Raw genomic sequence first — 20832 nt, forward strand, 5'->3', positions numbered from 1 at the left:
TTTATTAGATGAAATGAGAAGTGGGGCAGTTGAAAATCGTGAAACTATGTGAAGCATTAGTGTGCATACGTCTTTGTTATTAATAGAATGCATAGGATAGGATGCGAGTTTTCTATAGCCATCCACACCAATAAGCGGCGCTGAAGTAAAACTAGCGTCGCACCGTCATTTCTCTGTCACCATGCTTGTAGGCAGTACGAAGTAGGAGGCTCCTAAAAGTAACAGCTAGCCTACCGGACACATAACAAGGAACCTGCGTGTAAATCCAGCGTTACAGCAAAAATGAACACCGATTCGATTGTAATAGTTTCTGCTGCAAGGACTCCTATAGGTAAAATCTCACGTCTCATTCTATTACAATACTAATCACGTATTTCCAGTTTAATTCTGCAGTATATCCTGTTGACAGAATAGACTAGGAAGTATTATCGCCTGTGTTACTACCTCAATGAACAACTTAACAAATGTATTAAGAGACTATTACTTGAGTCAGCGTGCATTCAATACTGTAATTTTATATAGTCTAAATGTGTGTCTTATTTGCTTTTTTAATTCGCTTACTCTAGACTCGAGCCACACAGCTACAGTCTTGTGGCGTTACTATGGTGCAGTTAGGACGTAGAACTGTTCTGATTGGTTTCTCTGCGTTTTCCGCAGTGTTCTCCTTCTCTGATTGGTTGATTTATTGTACCGTCATGACCAGGAGAAATGTTGTGATTGGTCACCCAGTCAAACCTTTTCTAATCATCCTTCATTTTTCTACTGCTCACAATTCTACTTATTCAAGTAAAGAAAGTAATTTACTAAATATTAAAACGATATTTACAAGAGTACCTTTTTTGATGTTTACAAATATTTTGTGTTGTCAGTAATTGTCCTTCTGTTACGCTTATGCATGGGAATATCAATATCTTTGTGTATATATATATATATATATATATATATATATATATATATATATATATACATATATATATACATATATATATACATATATCAGTATGCATATGAAATATCAATATAGCATAGTTTTAGAGACCAGATATTTGTCTGTTTTCCACCTGTAAAAATGCAGCGTTTCTTCCTGTGTTCCTGATTCTGTCATGTTAACTGGCAAAAGTGTATTGGCAAAATGCCTTTTTGAGTTTTTGCTGTCTTTTTAAATTCTCTTAAAAAGATAGTTCAACCCCCAAAGAAACAAAGTTAAACAGGCTTTGGTTGATTTCATAATGACAAAATTTAAATTTTTTACATGAACTATCCCTTTAAATATTAATTCTCCTCTTCTCCACCAAAGAATACATAGCTATATTTGCCTCTTTCATTCACAGGCTCATTCAATGGAGCCCTTAGTAGTGTACCTCTCCATGATCTGGGGACAGTAGTCATTAAAAATGTGCTGAAGAGAGCCAATGTAAAGCCAGAAGAGATCTCAGAAGTCATCATGGGACATGTCCTCACTGCAGGTACTGATATATGACATGTTTCAAAAGATCTAGAGAATTAGCTCAGCAACCATCAACAATGAACAAGAGGGAAAGGAATGTCTTAAAAGACTTTCAATAAATCCTCTTCATGTACCATAAATCATTAAAGACTAAAGGGAACACATTAGTGTTCTTCCCAAAAATACATCAGACACACTGCATATGAGATATGATCAATGAGGACATTTCTCCTTGAAAGTATCCATGTGTTTACACCATAATTTAACATGTAGCCTACTGTGTATCACTTCTTCCTCGAGTTTATATGCATTAGGCCATCTGTTCTTGTACTCAGCATGCCAATAAACAACTCATCAATGACAGAACACACAAAGCTTGATTTCATTTTTGCAAGAAAGGGAAATAAAGCAGCTACAAGCCCTGGAATGGCATATTGTTATTGTAGCTTCTCTCTTTTTTTTTTTTTAAGGTCATGGGCAGAACCCTGCCCGGCAGGCAAGTGTTGGAGCTGGTATCCCATATTCTGTGCCAGCATGGAGCTGTCAGATGGTGTGTGGCTCTGGGATGAAGTCTGTTTGTCTCGGGGTTCAGTCCATCATGACAGGAGAATCCACTATAGTGGTAGCAGGAGGCATGGAGAGCATGAGCCGGGTAACTCTTACAGACTTAAGCAATAGCTGTTTCTAATGTTAGAGCACTTAAGTAGGTATCTTATGTAATGAAAACATCTACATTAATAAAATATACATTAGGTAATATAAGTTCAGTCATGGCTTCAATGTGTAGGCCTATCTGAAAGGACTTTCCAATGGGTTTTTTTTTTTTTTTTCAATAGTGGTTTTCGATTTGTGCAGAATGAGATGAAAATAAGGCCTGTGGTTAATATTATTTAAAGACACCTTCCTGTTTTGTCTACAACATAAAACACAAAGTCATACCTGAATTTGAAACTTTTTTTGAAACTGTTGTGTTTAAAAAGTGTGCTTTATTTGCTTTGCAAATGGCATGTAATTACACTATTGTAAAATGAAATGGAAAAGTTTTCAAATAATATTAACTACAGAAATTAAAGGGATAGTTCACCCCAAAATTTCTAATTTCTAATCATTTACTCACCCTCATGCCATCCCAGATGTGACTTACATTCTTCTGCTGAACACAAAGATTTTCTAGAAAAATATCTCAGCTCTGTTTATTTAGAGTCTCCATTTATATGCTTTTTGGATCTTCAAAGTTCTGGCCACTGTTCACTTGCTTTGTGAGGACATACAGAGCTGAAATATTCTCCTAAAATCTTTGTTTGTGTTCAGCAGAAGAAAGAAAGTCATACATATCTGAGATGGAATGAGGATGAGTAAATGATGAGAGAAATTTCATTTTGGGGGGAACTATCCCTTAAATGTATGATAATTGAATTCTGATAGTAACCTATTCCCAATAGAAACCCATGGTTAAAACTTTGTAATTATCTTTGAGTCTTTAGGACTACAAACTGAACAGCTCTGTATAAGAATCATGAGATAAGGCTAACCATGCAGCACTTTGTCCCACAGGCTCCTCACATATTGCAGATGAGGTCAGGGGTTAAAATGGGAGACGCTACTCTCCAGGACTCTATATTGGTTGATGGACTCACAGATGCCTTTCACAATTACCACATGGGTATCACAGGTAATCTCTTAATTCAGATTGAATACCTTTATTGTCTACTAATAGTAGGGGAATTGATCTATTTTTGTTTGTGTTCTGTACTAGCTGAGAATGTGGCCAAGCAGTGGGGTGTGTCCCGGGAAGCTCAGGACCAGTTTGCTGTAACCTCACAGAACAGAACTGAAGCAGCTCAGAAGGCTGGCTATTTTGACCAGGAGATTGTGCCCATTACTGTTCCCTCCAGGAAAGGTAAGAGGCTTTTTGTCAAATCAGTTTTAGTTGTAGAGCGCTTTTCACAATACATATTGTTTCAAAGCAGCTTTATAGAAAATAGTGAACAGGCCGACAAGGTGACATTGACAAGGAAAAACCTTTTGTAAGGTATTTTTCATGCGTTTACTGGTTTATATTGAAGGGCATTAAGGTAAATGGATTGTATGACTGTATGACTTTCTCTCTTCTGCAGAACACAAACAAAGATTTTTAGAAGACTATTTCAGCTCTGAAGGTCCATACAATGCAAAGTATACAAAGTAAATGGTGGACAGAATTTTAAAGGTCCAAAAAGCTCAAAAATATCAGTAATTCAGAACGCACTTTAAAGTAATCTATCCAAGCCAAAGTAGCCACTGCGTCACACAAAGGCTGATGCTAATGAACATCACCTGCACACAATCAGAAATATTTACACATGATTTTGCATCACTAATTGCTTTCAGAATAGAAACTGAAAATAAATTATAGATAGATATAAATAGACTATGGAGATGACGGGATGTCTCATGTTTTTGTACATAGAAACAGACTTTAGTTGCAGCTGGTTTACTTTACAATAAATTACACTTGGCAAACCTCCATATTTGTGACGTATGCCTCGGTTCCGGTCCGCTTGGCAGCGAAGTGTCCATCTATTGGACCCTACTGAAATGCACATTTCGAAGGGCCCCTTGAAGCAGCGATTTATGAGCCCTTTGGTTTGGAACAACACTTCAACATGGTTGCCACAATCGTTATCCTTTCGGAGGCGGATTTATCCTGTTTGGAACGCAGGGCTAATCTTCAGAAGCGATATGATTGGGTGTGGGTGAAAAATAGATCAATATTTAAGTCCTTTTGTCTATAAATCTCCACTTTCACTTACACATTCTTCTTTTGCTTTTGGTGATTCACATTCTTGTTTGTCATATCGCCACCTACTGCCCAAGAAGGAGAATTCATAGTAAAAATAGGAATGAAATATTATATAATATCTGTACTCACCCACTCCTTCATTGCTTCTGAAGATATGGATTTAACCACTGGATTCGAGTGGATTACTTTTATGCTCCCTTTATGTGCTTTTTGTACCTTCAAAATTGTATGGACGTACAGAGCTGAAATATTCTTCTTAAAAATCTTTGTGTTCAGCAGTAGAAAGAAAGTCATGCATATCTGGTATGGCATGAGGTTGAGTAAATGATGAAAGAATTTTAATTATGTGTTTAACTCGTAATTAAATGAATGAATGAAATACAACCTTTGTTACTCATATCAGGTCCTGTTGAGGTGAAAGTTGATGAGTTTCCTCGGCATGGTAGTAATATTGATGCCATGTCCAAGCTGAAACCCTATTTTGTGAAGGACGATTCTGGTACAGTGACACCTGGCAATGCTTCTGGTGGGTACAGACATCTTTTGACAAGCCATCAATCATAACAAAAAGTTACTGGGTATGGGGACCCTCTTTGCTAATAATACATTTATAGTAGTACTGTTTTCTTGCAGTTTGTCCAGTTTCTTTCATTCTTTTACTAATTTTACTATGTGGTGCTTTTGGTTTAACAGGGATAAATGATGGAGCTGCAGCTACTGTTCTCATGAGCCAATCAGAGGCCCAGAGGCGGGGATTAAAACCAATGGCACGGATCACGTCCTGGGCTCAGGCAGGCCTTGACCCTTCAGTCATGGGCACAGGGCCAATTCCAGCTATTAGGAAAGCTGTAAGTGTGTCCGTTAGGTATTGTGTCACTGCAGGATTTAATTCAACCATATGAATGAAGAATGTATTCATCATGAAACTTGGCACTATAGTTATGGGCAGTCAGAGGATCAATGCAAAAACAATTAGAGTTTCAAATGAATCCAAACTGTTTATTAAAAGCAGCATTCCCCACAATCCAAATTCAGAAAGAAAGACAAAGGGGATGTATACTTATCCATGAACAATAGATAAAGTCAAAATATTATTATTCTAATTGTATTTGTATTGACTAATTGACAACCCTTCCTTTTTATCCAGTCAACTTTCTTAAACTTGCAAATATAGTTTCAGTTTTTGTTCTCTGTTTTTACTTGTGCATCTGTACAGCCATTTAAAGTAAATTGTTCCTACTGTCTACCAGGTTGAGAAAGCAGGATGGAAGCTGGATGAGGTGGATCTATTCGAGATAAATGAAGCTTTTGCAGCTCAGTCTGTTGCAGTGGTGCAAGAACTCAACCTGAACCATGAGAAGGTCTATCATCTTCTCCACTGTACCTCATACAGCTTTTGCACAATACCATGTTGACACAAACTCAAGTTATCCAAGGATTCTGTTCAACAGTAAATAGAGAGTAAAATGATTGGAGTTCAGCTTTACTAGAACTTTTTACTCTAAAGCTATCAGTGACAGACCTGCTACATGATTTCTGGTTTTAAACTGTCCAGGAAAAAGCTCTACTTATCCACCTGTTTGTAAAGTCTTACAGATGATCAATGAGGACATTTCTCCTTGAAAGTATCCATGTGTTTACACCATAATTTAACATTTAATTTATGTGTCTCTCCGCCCCTATAGGTAAATGTGTGTGGAGGGGCTATCTCTCTTGGACATCCTCTTGGTATGTCTGGCTGCAGAGTGTTGGTGACCCTGCTCTATGCACTTCAGAGGACAGGGGGACGGAAAGGGGTTGCTTCACTATGTATAGGTGGTGGAATGGGGATTGCAATGTGTATAGAAAGAGACTAAGGTTGGGCTACTGCTGATGTAGACATATTTTACTGCACTGCGACAGGTGTTTAAAAATGTAACAGGCTCTTATAACACTAAAGAAATTACATACTCAAGTCGGAACTTGTATTCACTGTAAATATAGGGAAGAGTAGTATAACAAACCCAAATTATGCAAAGGACTTACAAATGCACTTATATCATGAAATAATTTCCTATCATATCTTATCTCATATACAGTGTATCTGATGTATTTTTTGGGAAAAACACTAATGTGTTCCCTTTAGACTTTAATGATTTTTGGTACGAAGATGATTTATTGAAAGTCTTAAGACATTCCTTTCCCTCTTGTTCATTGTTGATGGTTGCTGAGCTAATTCTATCTTTTATTGGGATTAAATCTGTGCCTGCCTGCATTTCAATGAGAATCTGATTGGATTATAAACTGTTGTCTTTGTGTTCCATCTGTTAAAGGTACACTCAGTCATTTTTTTAATTATGTTGACGTGGCATTGGCTTACACTGACACCTAGTGGCCTGGATGCTCCATCATTCAACAGTGGTTTAAGAGTTACCAATGCCATTGTAGAAATTCACTATGCACAGTAAACCAGCATTCATTTAATCCATGAATGAAAGTGTCCAATAACATGGCAGTTACTGAGATTAATTGAGTAATATTTATCTGTTCATGTGATGCTAACATGGCTGCCCCATGAGGCACGCCTACTCCATGTAGAATAAAAGAGCTTTTATCTGTTTACTTATATGACTGAACTCTTCATATCACATGAGTGGGCATGGTTTTATACATATGTTTCAAAATTACTATTCATTTCTTATTCAAAACTTTTTTTAATAAGGAAAAAAATACTGAGTGAACCTTTGAATTAAGAGAATCTGGTTACAGCTAAATGGAATATGACTTAGTATTAAGAATTGAACCTGTCTACTGTGCAATAGATAACTGCCTTAGATAATGACACATGTGCCAAAAAGCTTAATTAACCTCTATCCTCTGCTTCCCATAGACAGCCTTTAAATACGAGTCCTGTTCTTTAATACTATCTCCCAATTATAATTTATACCTTAGGGGAAAAAGCTATTTACATATTAAGACCGTACTGTATTCCTGCTTAATAAAGAAGTTAAAGAAGAACGCTGTGTCCTATTTTGTGAGAGCTGTGACAAAACCCCAACTAACCCTAGCGAAACGAACAATTATGCAAGCAGACAGTAGGGGGCGTCAAATATCATATTACCGGTACTGTAGATCTGTGTATTGCACAGGTGTGGTTGAACTTGCTAATGTAAAGGTCACATTATAGTAAAATAACATTTCATACAGTGGACTGAAAGCAATGTAAAAGGATATAAAATGTTAATTTAGATCAGATAGCACAGACAAGGAGTACGCCAAAATAGGATGGTGTGCGCAGGCAGGTAATCCGATTACACCTCTCAGACAAACCACATACGAGCTGACCAGCATTTACTGTTTCAATTCACATTTTGTTCTTATTACTCTCACTCCAAATGCCGCTGTTTATTAATCGAGATCAGATTTTTGCGCATCAAGTCCACCTTCTAGAGCATAAACTACGGGTGAGTGGCTTTCTATAGCATATTACTGCTGGTAAATCTTTATATTTTCATTGCGCTTAATTTGTGAGCATATCTACGGTCTAATATATATATATATATATATATATATATATATATATATATATATATATATATATATATATACTACTAGTCAAAGTATTATAATTTTTTCTTCACATTCTAGAATAATAGTAAAGTCATCAAACTATGGGAGAATATATATAAGCACCCTGATGCTTTTTACAGTATCGAAGTTCCATCTATGTTAGACACTTAATAGCTGCTTTTATTATTTGCCCAAGTCATCATCAAAACTTTTATATGTATGTATGTATATATATATATGTATATATATATATATATATGCATACCTATATGTATGCAATTTAGTTTTATAATCAGATAAACTGATATGGTTGCACAGTAATCTATGTCTACGAAGCAAATTTTCAACATTTAAGCATATGCTTTCAGATCAAATGATTATTTAAGATCATGAGAACATTTCAGTCAAGTGTTTCAAAACATTTGACTGGTAGTAATATATATATATATATATATATATGTATATATTATTATATATATGGCGAGTGCATTTGTATAGCACAACCAACATTGTAAAGAAAGAAATGTGCTCTTTTAATTTATTTACTATTATTTTTAATTTAATAACAGCATTACAAATAAATGTGTCAAAATAGTAGTGGGGGAGGTTGATCGAGGAGGATTTGTATGTATTATAATAACAACAAATTATAAATTAAACAAGAATATAACTTTAAAGGAATATTCCAAGTTAAATACAAGTAAAGCACAAGTTTATATAGTTAATAGTTACTTATGAATATATAAACCTTTTACATTTAAAAGCACAGTTAGCGTGCCATGGCATTAATCCACTGTTTTTTCATCCAGCCTCTGTGAAATTATTTGCCCTGCCTACCTTAACAAACTCAGACAAATATGTAATTTGATTCATGTCAAGTACTAATGTAGCAACTGATTTAAATAGATTGCAGTGATTGGATATTAAATATGAAATATTAAAGAACTATAAACCTCCAACCTTATCTGGCCTATTTGACCTGATGGCACACTTTAGTTGATGGCCTCATCCTAGGCAAGTATTATGATTCTGGATTCTTAATTGTTGTTTTTGTGTGATACCACTAACAAAAGTACTTGTTAGTAACATGGTCATACCATGTTTTATTTTGGGCATGTACCATGAAAGTACCTTGGATCACCTTAGCAAATAAATTGGATGGTATATGATTATGGTAATCATTAGGTACCATGATATATATCAAAGTACCATAATATTACCATCTGATACCATCACTGTCCCATGGTGCTGCCACCACAAATTATTATTATTTTTATTTTTTTGTAAGGTGCAGCTGAATTATACACACAGACACATAAAATTATACAAAATAATACATAGACATCATTTTGGGGCATTTTAGGCTCGTTTGAACATTAGGATTGAATGATGCCTAAAAGTATTATGCACAGAAGTGCTGCTATAGGCAGCACAGGTGTGTCAATTGAGTTTTATGGATAATTGACAATAATCAGCTGAACCTTCAGTTTGTTTTCAATTTGACGTCTACTGTTTTTATTTATGATACTACATGTGTAATCTGTATAGTTTTATGTAAAGTATTTTGTATGTTACTTTAAATATATGTTAAACCTTTCTCTCTTCTCTGATTGTCTCTCTCTTTTTAGAGTAAAGAGGAACATATTTTGGAATTGGAAACAGAGAACGCTCTCCTTCATTTGAGACTCGCTGAGGTATGTAGATACTTGATGTATTAAATTTTGCATGAAATGCATCTTACCACCCTAATGGAGGTCGATCCTCCACAGCAGCCAAGTGTTTGACCCGACAGATGGTTTTACTGCAAGATAAGTGGCTTGCAGACAGACGACAGGTGCTCACCAGTAACACCTAATTTACTCATGTGCCTAATATATGAATGTGCAGTACAGACCAGCTCTACTTACAAAAAAGTGCTATAAAATACCATGGTATTACCATGTTGTTTGGACATAGAGTGCATTTAAAATAGCATGGTATATGAAAATAATAGTCATTTCGTACCATATTATTGATCAAAGTACCATGGCATTACTATCTATTATCATTACCACATTACTTTTTGAAAGGATCAGAAGTAATGAAGTACCATTTGGCAGTTATGATGTTCACGGATTACATATATCTGTAAGTGTACCCCATTTACCTTTCCTAAATTCACTAAAGTGTTTTGGCAAACTTCGCCGTGGAAGAAATGAGGAGATTCATGCCCAAAGACAGAAGCATCAACATCAGAGAAAACTGCAGAAGTCCACATTTGCAGCTCTTTCCAAACTTCTGTCTGAAGTTCAGGTGATAGCAAAAAACACATATTGAAAAGATTTTAGCATTTCAGTGCATTTGTAGATTAATTTTGTTTGCAAAGCTATCACTGTCGCCAGGTGAACTGTGTTGTTCTCAGGTGCTGAAACAGGACTCGAGGGGCATCTTTACAGTCTACATGGGGTTTGCCAAAGAACTGGAGGATCAAAGCAAACAGTTGTTTGAATGTGTGGGCACTGCCAGAAATACTATTCAGGATCACCAAAGTAATGACATACAGAGTGAGTGTTCTTTATTGAGGTGAACTTGGATGTACAGAATATATGTGGTCATTTGTAACTTCATATACTCTTTAATTTACAGTAGCAGGACTGCTTGATCATATTGACTTCCTGGATGATGAACCCAAGACTCCATACTTCCCTAACTCTTAACCACTCATCTTCACCTGTTGTCTCTCTTCTATCATGCCATATCTTATTCCATTTATTCTTCATCATCAGTCTCTTCCTCTATGACAATACTAGCAGATTTGTTACAGTAGGTAGTGTTTGTGGTGTTCAGAAATAATCCACTGTCCTCCGCCTCTTCTCCAGAAAAGTATGATATCAGCAGGGACAGTAAGGTCATGTGTCTTGTGCGTCACATGCACAGCATGGTGACAAGCCTCCCATAGGGCCTGTAGATCTTATCCATTGACATTCATATCGTTTTTGTAAAACTGCAAGCCGAACCCCTGGGAGGGCTGATCACTATCTCCCAATTTTCATATCTTCTGAGTTTGCTCTTTCAAGGTAGCTAGGGCAAGACTGATTTTCACAAGAACAAGAATGTGTTCTTACCATTGAGAAACACCAAAGTCTTTCTAGCAAGTCAGTCCACTGGTGGCCATCTTTGGAATGCTGCAGGGAGGCTATTTCCAGTCATGACAGTGCAGCTCCTGTATACTTGAATGGGGGAACACCGAAATCTCTAAAACGGCTGGTCAAAATTATGATCATAGATTATATTTCAAATCATCAGTAAAATCTGGCAATATTGGAATCATAAATTGTGCTTCTTTACCTTAGAAACACTAAAAAGAAGGTGATTGACAGGCGATGTCTGTATCCAAAAGCTGACTGGCTCTTTAACCTGTAAGGCAGAACTTCTTATCTACATCCATTGACTGTACCAATTTTTCCCATTAATTTTAATAGAAGTGGCCCGTCTCTGCTAAATAGTCTAGCTTTGTCAAGCCAACATCAAAGTTTGTCTTGTCAAACTTTACCTATATAGTTACATATTGTTTCCTACTACATTACTGTGCACTTCACTTGTGTCTATTGTCAAGATACTATAAACTGTCCAGCTCCAATATCCCACTGAGAGATTAGTAGCTAAAGAAAGGTATCAGTCACATTGTCCTAGACATTGTCCATACAATGGCCTTTCCATTATGCTCACTTTCAGTGTCCCATGCCATAAGATAACAAATAGATGAATATTGCTTATATTTAAAAGGTTTCTAAATGTAACTTAAGTGTTTGATTGGACCAATGGCTTTCAATTTTTCTGTTAAGGTGAGTTATTGCAGTGCTACTAGCATCACCAAATGGCATTGCAAAATAACAATGGCCATTTTCAAGTAGGTTTCTCAAACACTCCCATCATCTGCCATTGGTCAAACAAAACAGATAGTCCCTCCCCAAACTCACACCATTGGTTGAGCCAGTGTTGGTGTGTTGGGCTGGTTGGTATGCTAAAAAATAAAAATAATTGTTTTGATTGCATCACAGAGCCACAGTGTAACTTTTCAGGGAAATCAAGCCACAAATGGCTTATGTATATTTGTTTTCGCCTTTAACTGACACATTTATATTTAAATGCACATGAATGCATAGATATTAAGATGTTTTTGCCTTTGTGACTTGTCTGTAGAGTTCCAGGCTCGGTTGGCTGCACTTGAGCACTCTTTACAGGAAGAGAAGCAAAGGTGTAGAGAGGAGAGGCAGAAAAGGATGTTGCTTCACAATAGCTTGATTGTACGTACTTGATTTTCATCAATTTAATTTGTATGTTCATGTTTTTAATGTATTTATAGGGTACAAATTTGCCATTTATGTAGGTTAACTTGAGATTATGAAGGATAGAAGCCTGGATAGTATGATATGTTTATCTCTAGCTGTGGGTACATTTTTTACATAAAATATATTTTAAATAAAATATGTTGTAAAATGTGTAATTATACAGTTGTTACCCAAAGGAGCTGTTTTACCTGATCTGACCCTTAAAACACACATTTGTTGGTGTAAACTAATGTACTTGGGTTGATTCAGTTCTATAAAATAACATTTTCACTTAAATAAAACCTGTTAATTTAGATCTTAAAACATTGAAGCACATTTTAGGTTACCTGACAAACTGTTTTTACAGTGTAGAAGAAAATAAGATTTTTACCAGAAACAAATTTCTCTGTTTAGGAGCTGAGGGGTAACATCAGAGTCCACTGCAGAGTACGCCCAATTCTACCCTTTTATGATAGACCAGGATCCCCCACAACATATGGGTAAATAATATCAATATACATTGTATTAATAGTGATAGATTAATGTATGTTACATTACATATAATTCCAAGGATGTAAGCAAAGATTTAGACAACTATTGACTTATGATAGTGGTGAATCAATATATATCATGATTGCAGCCCTGTGTTATGGCATGTTCTATTATACTGTAATTTCACAGAGCATATTTTATGTATGGTATAATCTACAGTCAGATGGTCATTATTGCAAAAAAAAAAGAAAGAAAGAGACAGCGGAGTCTCCAGAAACAGCTGAATTCCACCTCCAGTTTGTGTCCAAGTTATGTAAAGTGATGTTGTGCAATATGACCATCTGACTATTGACTTTGAATTTTGGGGGTGGGTAGGGACGTCTTTCCCTCAATGTCTGTGGTGGTTACAGCCCTGTGTTATTGCATGTTGTAATAATTTGTAATTGTACAGAGCAGATGTAACCTCCTTTATGTTAATGATTAAGTGTTTATAGCCACATGTTTTGGCAATGCTGTATGTCATGGTGGCATTCTAAATCCTATTTTCTATTTTAAGGTCCTCATTATGTGAAGCAGTGGTGCAGGCCATCAATGATGTGAGTGAATTGAGTATTTGTAGTGTTTATGGGGGCTAAAATAAAATTAATCGCCACCATCATCATGCTCTACATCCTACACCCTGAATTGATCATCTATGCTTACCCTTTTGCAGGACTCTGTTCTTGTAAACTGTGCCAAAAGCCCTGCTATGAACAAAATATTTGAGTTTGAGAGGTATTTGGACTCTGCACAACATTTCTACAAACACCATTTTAAACAGGGCCCAATGTGGTGGCTGATGTAGCATGTGTCCATTATGATTTGATTTGCAGAGTACATGGTCCAGAAGACAGCCAAGAGACTGTGTTTGAGGAGGTGAAAGCCCTACTAACCTCTCTGCTTGATGGGTGAGTACTTATTTTAATTATTCAGATTAGTAAAGGAGGATGCCTCAATTGAAGGACAGGAGCTTTTATACAGTGACCCCAAAAGGTATTTGGAATGTCAATGCATTAGATGAGAAAATACCAAACCAAATGGCATTTATTTATCGAAAGATAGCACAAGCACTACATTCACTATTTTCTCTTAAATAATAAAACAATATTTTGTTAAAAATTGAGATTATGACACTTTCTGTTTGTCAAATGTTAGTGGAATATTTACAGAGTTAATGTGATGAATTACACATGTGGTTACTCTGCTTGGTCAACTGTGGGTAACTACTAAAACCACCTTGACATCGGTTGGTTAAAAGTTAGGGATGCACCAATATTACAATATTTGCCAGATACCAATTTTAACCAAAAAAACCTAGGCCTCCAACAAAACAGATACCAATATTTTGCCACTTAGCTTATTTTGAAATGAGATCACTTTTTACTTGGGAATGCTTCAAAAATGTAAAAAGATGTACAAAAGCTATTTTACTATTCTAACAATAATAATTTCCATTGAACATTGAATCTGTTGAACACTTGACAGGCCAACATTTTAAAGATAGTCACAGTGAAAGATGCATTAACGTGAAAACAATAAATTATAAAAATTAAATATTACATGTGCTTAGGAGTGTGAACTTTTACATATTGTGTCTATTATTAACTCTGGATTGTGTATTTGAATTCACATATTTTTACAAAGAGTGTTACTAATTAGTTATAAATTACCCATATGCTGATGGTTTTAATTTTTTCAATAATTGTCTGATAAATATCGGCAGTCGATAGATACATCGGTGCATCCCTATTAAATGTAATTACTAATTAGTAATTAATAAGTTAGTTCTCAGGAAAAGCTCTAGCTGTCTTTGCAAATGCTATAGTATTCTATGCAATGAAACTAAGTGTCCAAAACCTTTTAGAGATACTCTATAAAAATAAAATACAAATAATCTTTCAGGTATAATGTGTGTATAATGGCGTATGGTCAGACTGGTAGTGGAAAAACACACACAATGATTGGCTCCCAGTCTGAGGAGCCCACAGCTGCAGTGCAGGACTTTCAACAGGGCATCATTCCAAAAGCAGCGACTGAGCTATTTAAGTAAGCCTCACTTCATTTCTCTTATAGCACTGTTAAAATGAACACCTGTTGCACCTATCTACAATACATACTAAATACATAATGCCTTAGACTGTCTGCCTGCATTGATGCATGTTACAGGCTGATCTCAGAGAAACCAGCAGACAGTCATACAGTGGAGATGTCAGTGGTGGAGGTTTATAATAATGAGGTTCTGGACCTACTGGCCAGAGATGAAGATGGGGCAGCAGTTGGAGTGAAGAGAGAGGTCATCACAACCAGCACAGGCACCAGTGAGGTGCCCTGTCTAACATATAAGTAAGTCACAGCAGCCAGCATAAAGTCACATCACACTTCCCACCTTAAATAAAAAAAAGGGAATTGTAATGTCTTATTACAATATTATGACATTTTGGCTTATTTATGCTTTTCAAAAGTATACAGTGGCCCCAAATTCTGACATTTTTATGGTGTATGTATATGTGTGGTAGATCAGAGTGAACTCAACTATATTCATTTGTTTATTTAACCCTTAAATGTATACCTTTGGTCTTTAGTGACTCTGGGCCTCATTCCACCTCCTGTACATTTTTTGGAGTTATGCCCACACCTCTTTATAATTCCTCAGGCTTTCTCTTCTGAATAGTGTAACAAAAACAAAATGGAAAAATTGCAACAACGTTGTTTTTATAACTGCTCAATTACCAAAAGTGTATAGGGTCATTAAAGACCCTAGATATGTAACGGTGTATTTTTTTTGTGCTTCCATAATCAGATCTATATATACGTTTACTACAACAGGGTATATATTTCTTTGTTTATTAGAAGACAAATTAATAATATGTCACATTACATATACACAGAGTACACAGACATATACATGCTATTACTTACTCAAGGTGGTGCTGATGTTTCAGTGATTGACTTGATTTACATTTGACATTGCTATATAACAAAGAACCAGCATGGAAGTAAACTATAGCAAGTATAACACAGTATGTAACAGTATGGCATGACTATTTTCAGTTGGGTGTTCTACTGAAATTATGAAAGTTGTGCATCTCGACTCAAAAAGTGCCTGAGAAAATACATATGTGTAGCTTTTATGTAGATTATGTGTAGCTCAATATGTGTTTGGCAGCCAGTTGCATCACATGGAATTCAGTGTGGAAGTTATTAATCCTGTTTAATATTTGTTGCATCATATCTTTAATATATATATATATATATAAACACATACAAATCTATCATAATATATTCTATTCTATTATTTTTTTTTATTGTCTTCAAAAAGTTTTGAAAATTGTACTCTATCTGGGCATTTTCTAGATCCATTTGTGATAGATGTAAGTGCCGGGACAATAAAGACCAGACTATTTAATAATGTTTGGCGAAGCATTCATGCATTTAAGGGTTAAACTGATTCTCCATTGTACTTTGAGCCTTATGTTTTTTCTCGAGGACTGCCCATGACTGCTGAATAAGTGTTTATATCTCTGTGTTGAATATGTTTTTTATATGCGCATATGACTGCTACAGGTTTGCATGTGTTTATGGGTGTCAGGTTTGTACGCAGCTCTGCAGAAGTGATGCAGCTGATCAATTCTGTGTTGAAACTAAGGGCTCACAGTCCCACACTGGTGCACATGGACTCTTCCAGATCTCATTTCATTGTCACTCTCACCGTCACCTCCAAAAGCCCCGATGCACTGGCACTGGGTATGATGCATCTTCTCTGATACGGTGTAACACACACATATACATTTTGTAAATGTATAACATTCAAAGCCCATGTAATATCTTGAACCAATACAAATGTAACAACTTGCCCTACATCACATACCCTTTTTCTGGGTATACGGTTCCTTTATTTATTTATTTTTCAGTATATAGCTGACCCTTACCTGAATGCCAGTGTGATTTTATTGTTTCTGGAGGATCTGGAGTTTGGAGGATGTAGTATTTCTCTCTCTCATGCTTATTTAGAGGTTGCAAATCTGAATTAACAAGCTCTTTCCCTTAAGTTACACACAGCTATCTGTGCACACGCACACACACACACACACACACACACACACACACACACACACATGTTGTGTTTCCATGTTTTATGGGGACTTTCTATAGACATAATGGTTTTTATACTGTACAAACCTTATATTCTATCCCCTAAACCTAACCCTACCCCTAAACCTAACCCTCACAGAAAACTTTCTGCATTTGTACATTTTCAAAAAACATAATTTAGTATGATTTATAAGCTGTTTTCCTCATGGGGACCGACAAAATGTCCCCACAAGGTCAAAAATTTCGGGTTTTACTATCCTTATGGGGACATTTGGTCCCCACAAAGTGATAAATACACGCTCACACACACACACACACACACAGTTATGGCTATTAAGTGAGACTTTGAGCGTATTATCTGAAGAAGCACTCACTCAAATGTTAATTTTAAATACTAAATTTTCTCTCACACCAAGTTATCTTCAGATACAAACTCACTCTAGTGCTTTCTCGCTACTCTGAAAAGAGAGCTTATTAGTCTACACTCTGAAGGACCTAATAAAAGGTGGATTTAAGTGTATACCATAACAGTTGTGTGTGCCAGTTATGGTAGTATTCTGATGTGCTTTATGTTTATTGCAGCTTGTAAGCTGCAGAATGCCAGGCAAGAGGTCCGAGGGGTGTCTCAGAAGGAGTGGTGGAGCCCACGTTGCCGCAGGGCTGCCTCTTTGCGCTCATCCAGCCCCACCTCCTCACCATGCCACTCCCCCTGCCACTCACCATGCCCTTCTCCCAGACCCAGCATCACACAGACGCCCCTCAAGACCAAGCTTCAGTTGGTGGACCTGGCTGGGAGCGAGTGTGTGGGTAAGTCTTGTGGATGTAATAAAAGGTCTGTTCCTTGGCAGTGGGCCATCTGATATCATGCTTTGTCATCAGATAAGATTTACAGAGTGTTAAATCTTGGTGCAAGGTGCTAATAATCTTTTTACACTAATGTTTTGTCTCCATATTTATCAATGTTTAGGGATGTCAGGTGTGACTGGTGCAGCCCTGTGGGAGAGTTCCTGTATCAATCGCAGTCTTTCTGCTTTGTCTGATGTTCTGGGAGCTCTAGCTGAGCAAAGACCCCATGTACCCTACCGCAACAGCAAACTAACACATCTCCTACAGGATGCCATTGGTGAGAACATACTCATTCAGTATGTTTATATGTGCAGTTATAATCGAGCTACAGTTGGGTTTCACGAATTCAAGCTACAGTCTTCATCTTTCTATCCAAGTATACATTACACAATGTGTAATCTAAAATTTAAAGGTAGAATGACAAATATGCTGGCATACAGGTTGCATGCCACCTGTCTTTCCCAGCATGCATGTGCACAACGTCAATGCCAATAGAACGCAATAGTGCCCGCCCACTTATTCATACATCTGGGTTCTAGAAGTATTTTTCCCAATCCCTTTTCCCAAATACTTTTCATTAAATCCTTCATAAGAGTTGTAAGCCATGAGCAAAACCAACCAGCTCTGTTGTGAATCACAACATCACAAACTTTTGTTTAAAGGCAAAAAAACTTTAATTCACCAATGTGGTATTCAACTGATCACAAAGTATAGTCAAGACATTACTGATGTAAAAAACAGCACCATCAATATTTGAAAAAAGTCATTTTTGATCAAATCTAGACAGGCCTCATATCCAGCATCCATCACTCCAACATCTTGTCCTTCTACTCATGATAAATTGCTAATTTGGTACTAGAAAATCACTTGCTATTATTTCAAACACAGTTGAAAGCTATTTGGTTCATTATATGAAGATTAACATTGTCTTTGTGTTTGTTTTTGAGTTGCCACAGTATGCAATAGACTGTCTTAAGAAACGGCTTTCTCTAGAAACTCATCAGTCAATTATTGTTTTGAGCAATGAAGGCCATATACAATGCTTGAAATTGCCAAAAAAAAAAAAAAAAAAAAAACTGAAGATTTGCAAAGAAAAAGCCACAAACAGAAAAACAAAAAGAAAATGTTAGAGTGGGCAAAGAAACACAGACATTGAACAACAGATAATTGGAAAAGAGTGTTATGATCTTAAACCCATTGACCTTTTGTGGTATCAGCTAGACTGAAAGGTGCATGAGTAGTGCCCAACAAGACAGCCACATCTATGGCAAGTGCTTCAGGAAGTGTGGGGTGAAATGTCATTGAGTATCTGGACAAACTGACAGCTGGAATGCCAAGGATCTGCAAAGCTGTCATTGATGCACATGGAGGATGTTTCGATGAGAACTCTTTGAAGTAGTTTAGAAGTAGCCGCCAGTGTATATAAAACTATTTATTTTAGGTTTTTGATTATACATATAGAAACAATGTATTTTACATTTATTGTTAAATACTTTGATATGTACAAATAGATCACCAACTTGATTACGTCATTCACAGTGTGTTGGATTGGGTGGTCGCTGCTGAACTTGTTTCTCTGATTGGTGAAGCTTTCTCTGTTGGACCACGGGTTATGTAGTTGTTTACCAGGAATTCCAATTTCAAATAAGATTTTTAAACAATGAAGTTGAAATAATGCAGACTGATGGCTTCAGCAGAAACATATACCATCGATGAACAAACTTGGAGCTCTAGGTTTATAAGTCATCACTGAAAATGTATTTGTCTATGGAAAAAATTTATGGGATTTTAACTTCCAGAACCAGACTGTTTCACTTTAATCAAATCCAATTAAGAGTATACATGCTGGACGAAGCCGAGCTCCAATTACATTATTTAGGTCTGTTAGTCCGACTTCGCTGAAATCAGACTGGTACAGTTTCAGTCTGACTAAAGCGTTTACATTACATTTTTAAAAGGCAAATTATTGTTTTAGTCAGACTGAAATCAAACTTTTAAAGTGTATGTAAACTAGGGCTTGGTATCACCTGTCACCTCATGATACAAGACATAATGCAATACACATAATATGGCAATAACCTTTTCAAATGCATGTAAATGTACTGATTATTGAGAAATCCAAGTGTACCTTACACATACAGAAATTCTGCTATTAAAAAATTATATTAATCTTATCACGTATTGTTTGCAATGACACCATAATGAGTAAACCATCATCTAAATGTGTTTTAATGTGAGTAAAGTAAGATCCAAGAAAATTGCTAAACCACAGTTAAAACCAGCCCACCCAGTCAAGCTTCAACTAGAAATTTGGTGTCATACAACAACTGTCATAGGCTGGCTCCGGCTTTAATCTGTCCCTATTGAACTGACATTTCTATGTCTTTTCTACCTTTTTGTTTCCACAGGAGGGGATGCCAAGCTGCTAATACTGCTGTGTGTGTCTCCCACTCAACACTTCCTCACTGAGTCACTTCAGTCTCTGGGCTTTGGCGCCAGAGCCAGACAAGTCCAGAGAGAGCCACCATGCAGAAAGAATACAACTCTGAAAATTAACCAAAACTAGGGAAGAGACCAACAGGAAGATGTATTTGATAGTAAAAGGCAATGGGAGTGGACTGCTTATGCACTGTCATTGTGTGTATGTTTACTGTATGCATGATATTATGGTGCTCAGATCATGACGATGTACCTTATCTTTACCTAATTGCAGTGGAAAATACTTAAAAAGGAATGTTTTGGGTTCATAAAATTTTATAAACAAGCAGTTCCGGATAAATATTATTGTGGTTGATTCCATAGATGCATTTTTAGTATAGTTTTTTGAGAATAGAATTGAAGAAAGTTTTTTTTCAGAATAGGACTGCTTAAACACATATAGTTCTTACACACACTCTCCTTGGCTGATCATGCACTTTGGGAATATTTGTCTGAAAAAAACAACAACAACAAAAACATGTTTACAGTTCTGTTTCTGGTTTGCTTGAAATGCTTCCTTTTATATGCAGTGTGTGTGTTAAAATATTGAGTGATGATGAATGTATGGGTTTGAAGTATATTAGGGCCTGAATGTAGTTGACCATATGTTCTACTGCAATATTTGTAATTGGTTGCCTTTTCAATATATCCCTATTCATGTTGATTTAGTTTTAATAAAATTCAAAGAGAAAAGCTTCATTTTGAAACTTAATATCTCATTAATTTATGCTTACCATCTACTTTCCAACATTTTCTTCCATTTTTTCACTAATGTATTTATTATTAATTCTAGTGTA

The 20832-nt window shown here is 36.2% G+C and overlaps 2 protein-coding genes across 3 annotated transcripts; both read left to right on the forward strand.

The window, feature by feature from the left end:
- Nucleotides 1-183: 183 nt before the first annotated feature.
- Nucleotides 184-7219, forward strand: acat2 (acetyl-CoA acetyltransferase 2). Its single transcript, XM_052096032.1, has 9 exons — nt 184-331; nt 1332-1466; nt 1918-2099; nt 3002-3119; nt 3204-3347; nt 4633-4755; nt 4923-5077; nt 5480-5590; nt 5915-7219. Exons 1-9 carry the CDS (start codon nt 283-285, stop codon nt 6083-6085), a joined length of 1188 nt encoding a protein of 395 aa, XP_051951992.1. The 5' UTR covers nt 184-282; the 3' UTR covers nt 6086-7219.
- Nucleotides 7220-7563: 344 nt separating this feature from the next.
- LOC127622265 (kinesin-like protein KIF25) lies at nt 7564-20719 on the forward strand. 2 transcript variants are annotated; one of them, XM_052096308.1, is made up of 15 exons: nt 7564-7672; nt 9407-9472; nt 9945-10070; nt 10180-10321; nt 11961-12064; nt 12503-12588; nt 13137-13176; nt 13293-13354; nt 13453-13527; nt 14522-14665; nt 14786-14962; nt 16209-16363; nt 17294-17518; nt 17679-17834; nt 19966-20719. In XM_052096308.1, exons 1-15 carry the CDS (start codon nt 7604-7606, stop codon nt 20121-20123), a joined length of 1785 nt encoding a protein of 594 aa, XP_051952268.1. In that variant the 5' UTR covers nt 7564-7603; the 3' UTR covers nt 20124-20719. The 2 variants fall into 2 exon arrangements, with proteins under 2 accessions (XP_051952268.1, XP_051952269.1); XM_052096309.1 differs by lacking the exon at nt 7564-7672 and having other exon boundaries at nt 9424-9472; nt 9971-10321.
- Nucleotides 20720-20832: the final 113 nt, after the last annotated feature.

Source organism: Xyrauchen texanus, chromosome 28 (assembly GCF_025860055.1).
Source record: "Xyrauchen texanus isolate HMW12.3.18 chromosome 28, RBS_HiC_50CHRs, whole genome shotgun sequence".
Taxonomy (NCBI): Eukaryota; Metazoa; Chordata; class Actinopteri; order Cypriniformes; family Catostomidae; genus Xyrauchen; species Xyrauchen texanus.

Coding starts and splice junctions, on each gene's coding strand:
- acat2 (XM_052096032.1), top strand. CDS start 283: ATGAACACCGATTCGATTGTAATAGTTTCTGCTGCAAGGACTCCTATA. Junction 2,100..3,001: donor GCATGGAGAGCATGAGCCGG/GTAACTCTTACA, acceptor TTTGTCCCACAG/GCTCCTCACATATTGCAGAT. Junction 5,078..5,479: donor TTCCAGCTATTAGGAAAGCT/GTAAGTGTGTCC, acceptor ACTGTCTACCAG/GTTGAGAAAGCAGGATGGAA.
- LOC127622265 (XM_052096308.1), top strand. CDS start 7,604: ATGCCGCTGTTTATTAATCGAGATCAGATTTTTGCGCATCAAGTCCAC. Junction 7,673..9,406: donor TTCTAGAGCATAAACTACGG/GTGAGTGGCTTT, acceptor CTCTCTTTTTAG/AGTAAAGAGGAACATATTTT. Junction 13,177..13,292: donor TGGTGCAGGCCATCAATGAT/GTGAGTGAATTG, acceptor ACCCTTTTGCAG/GACTCTGTTCTTGTAAACTG.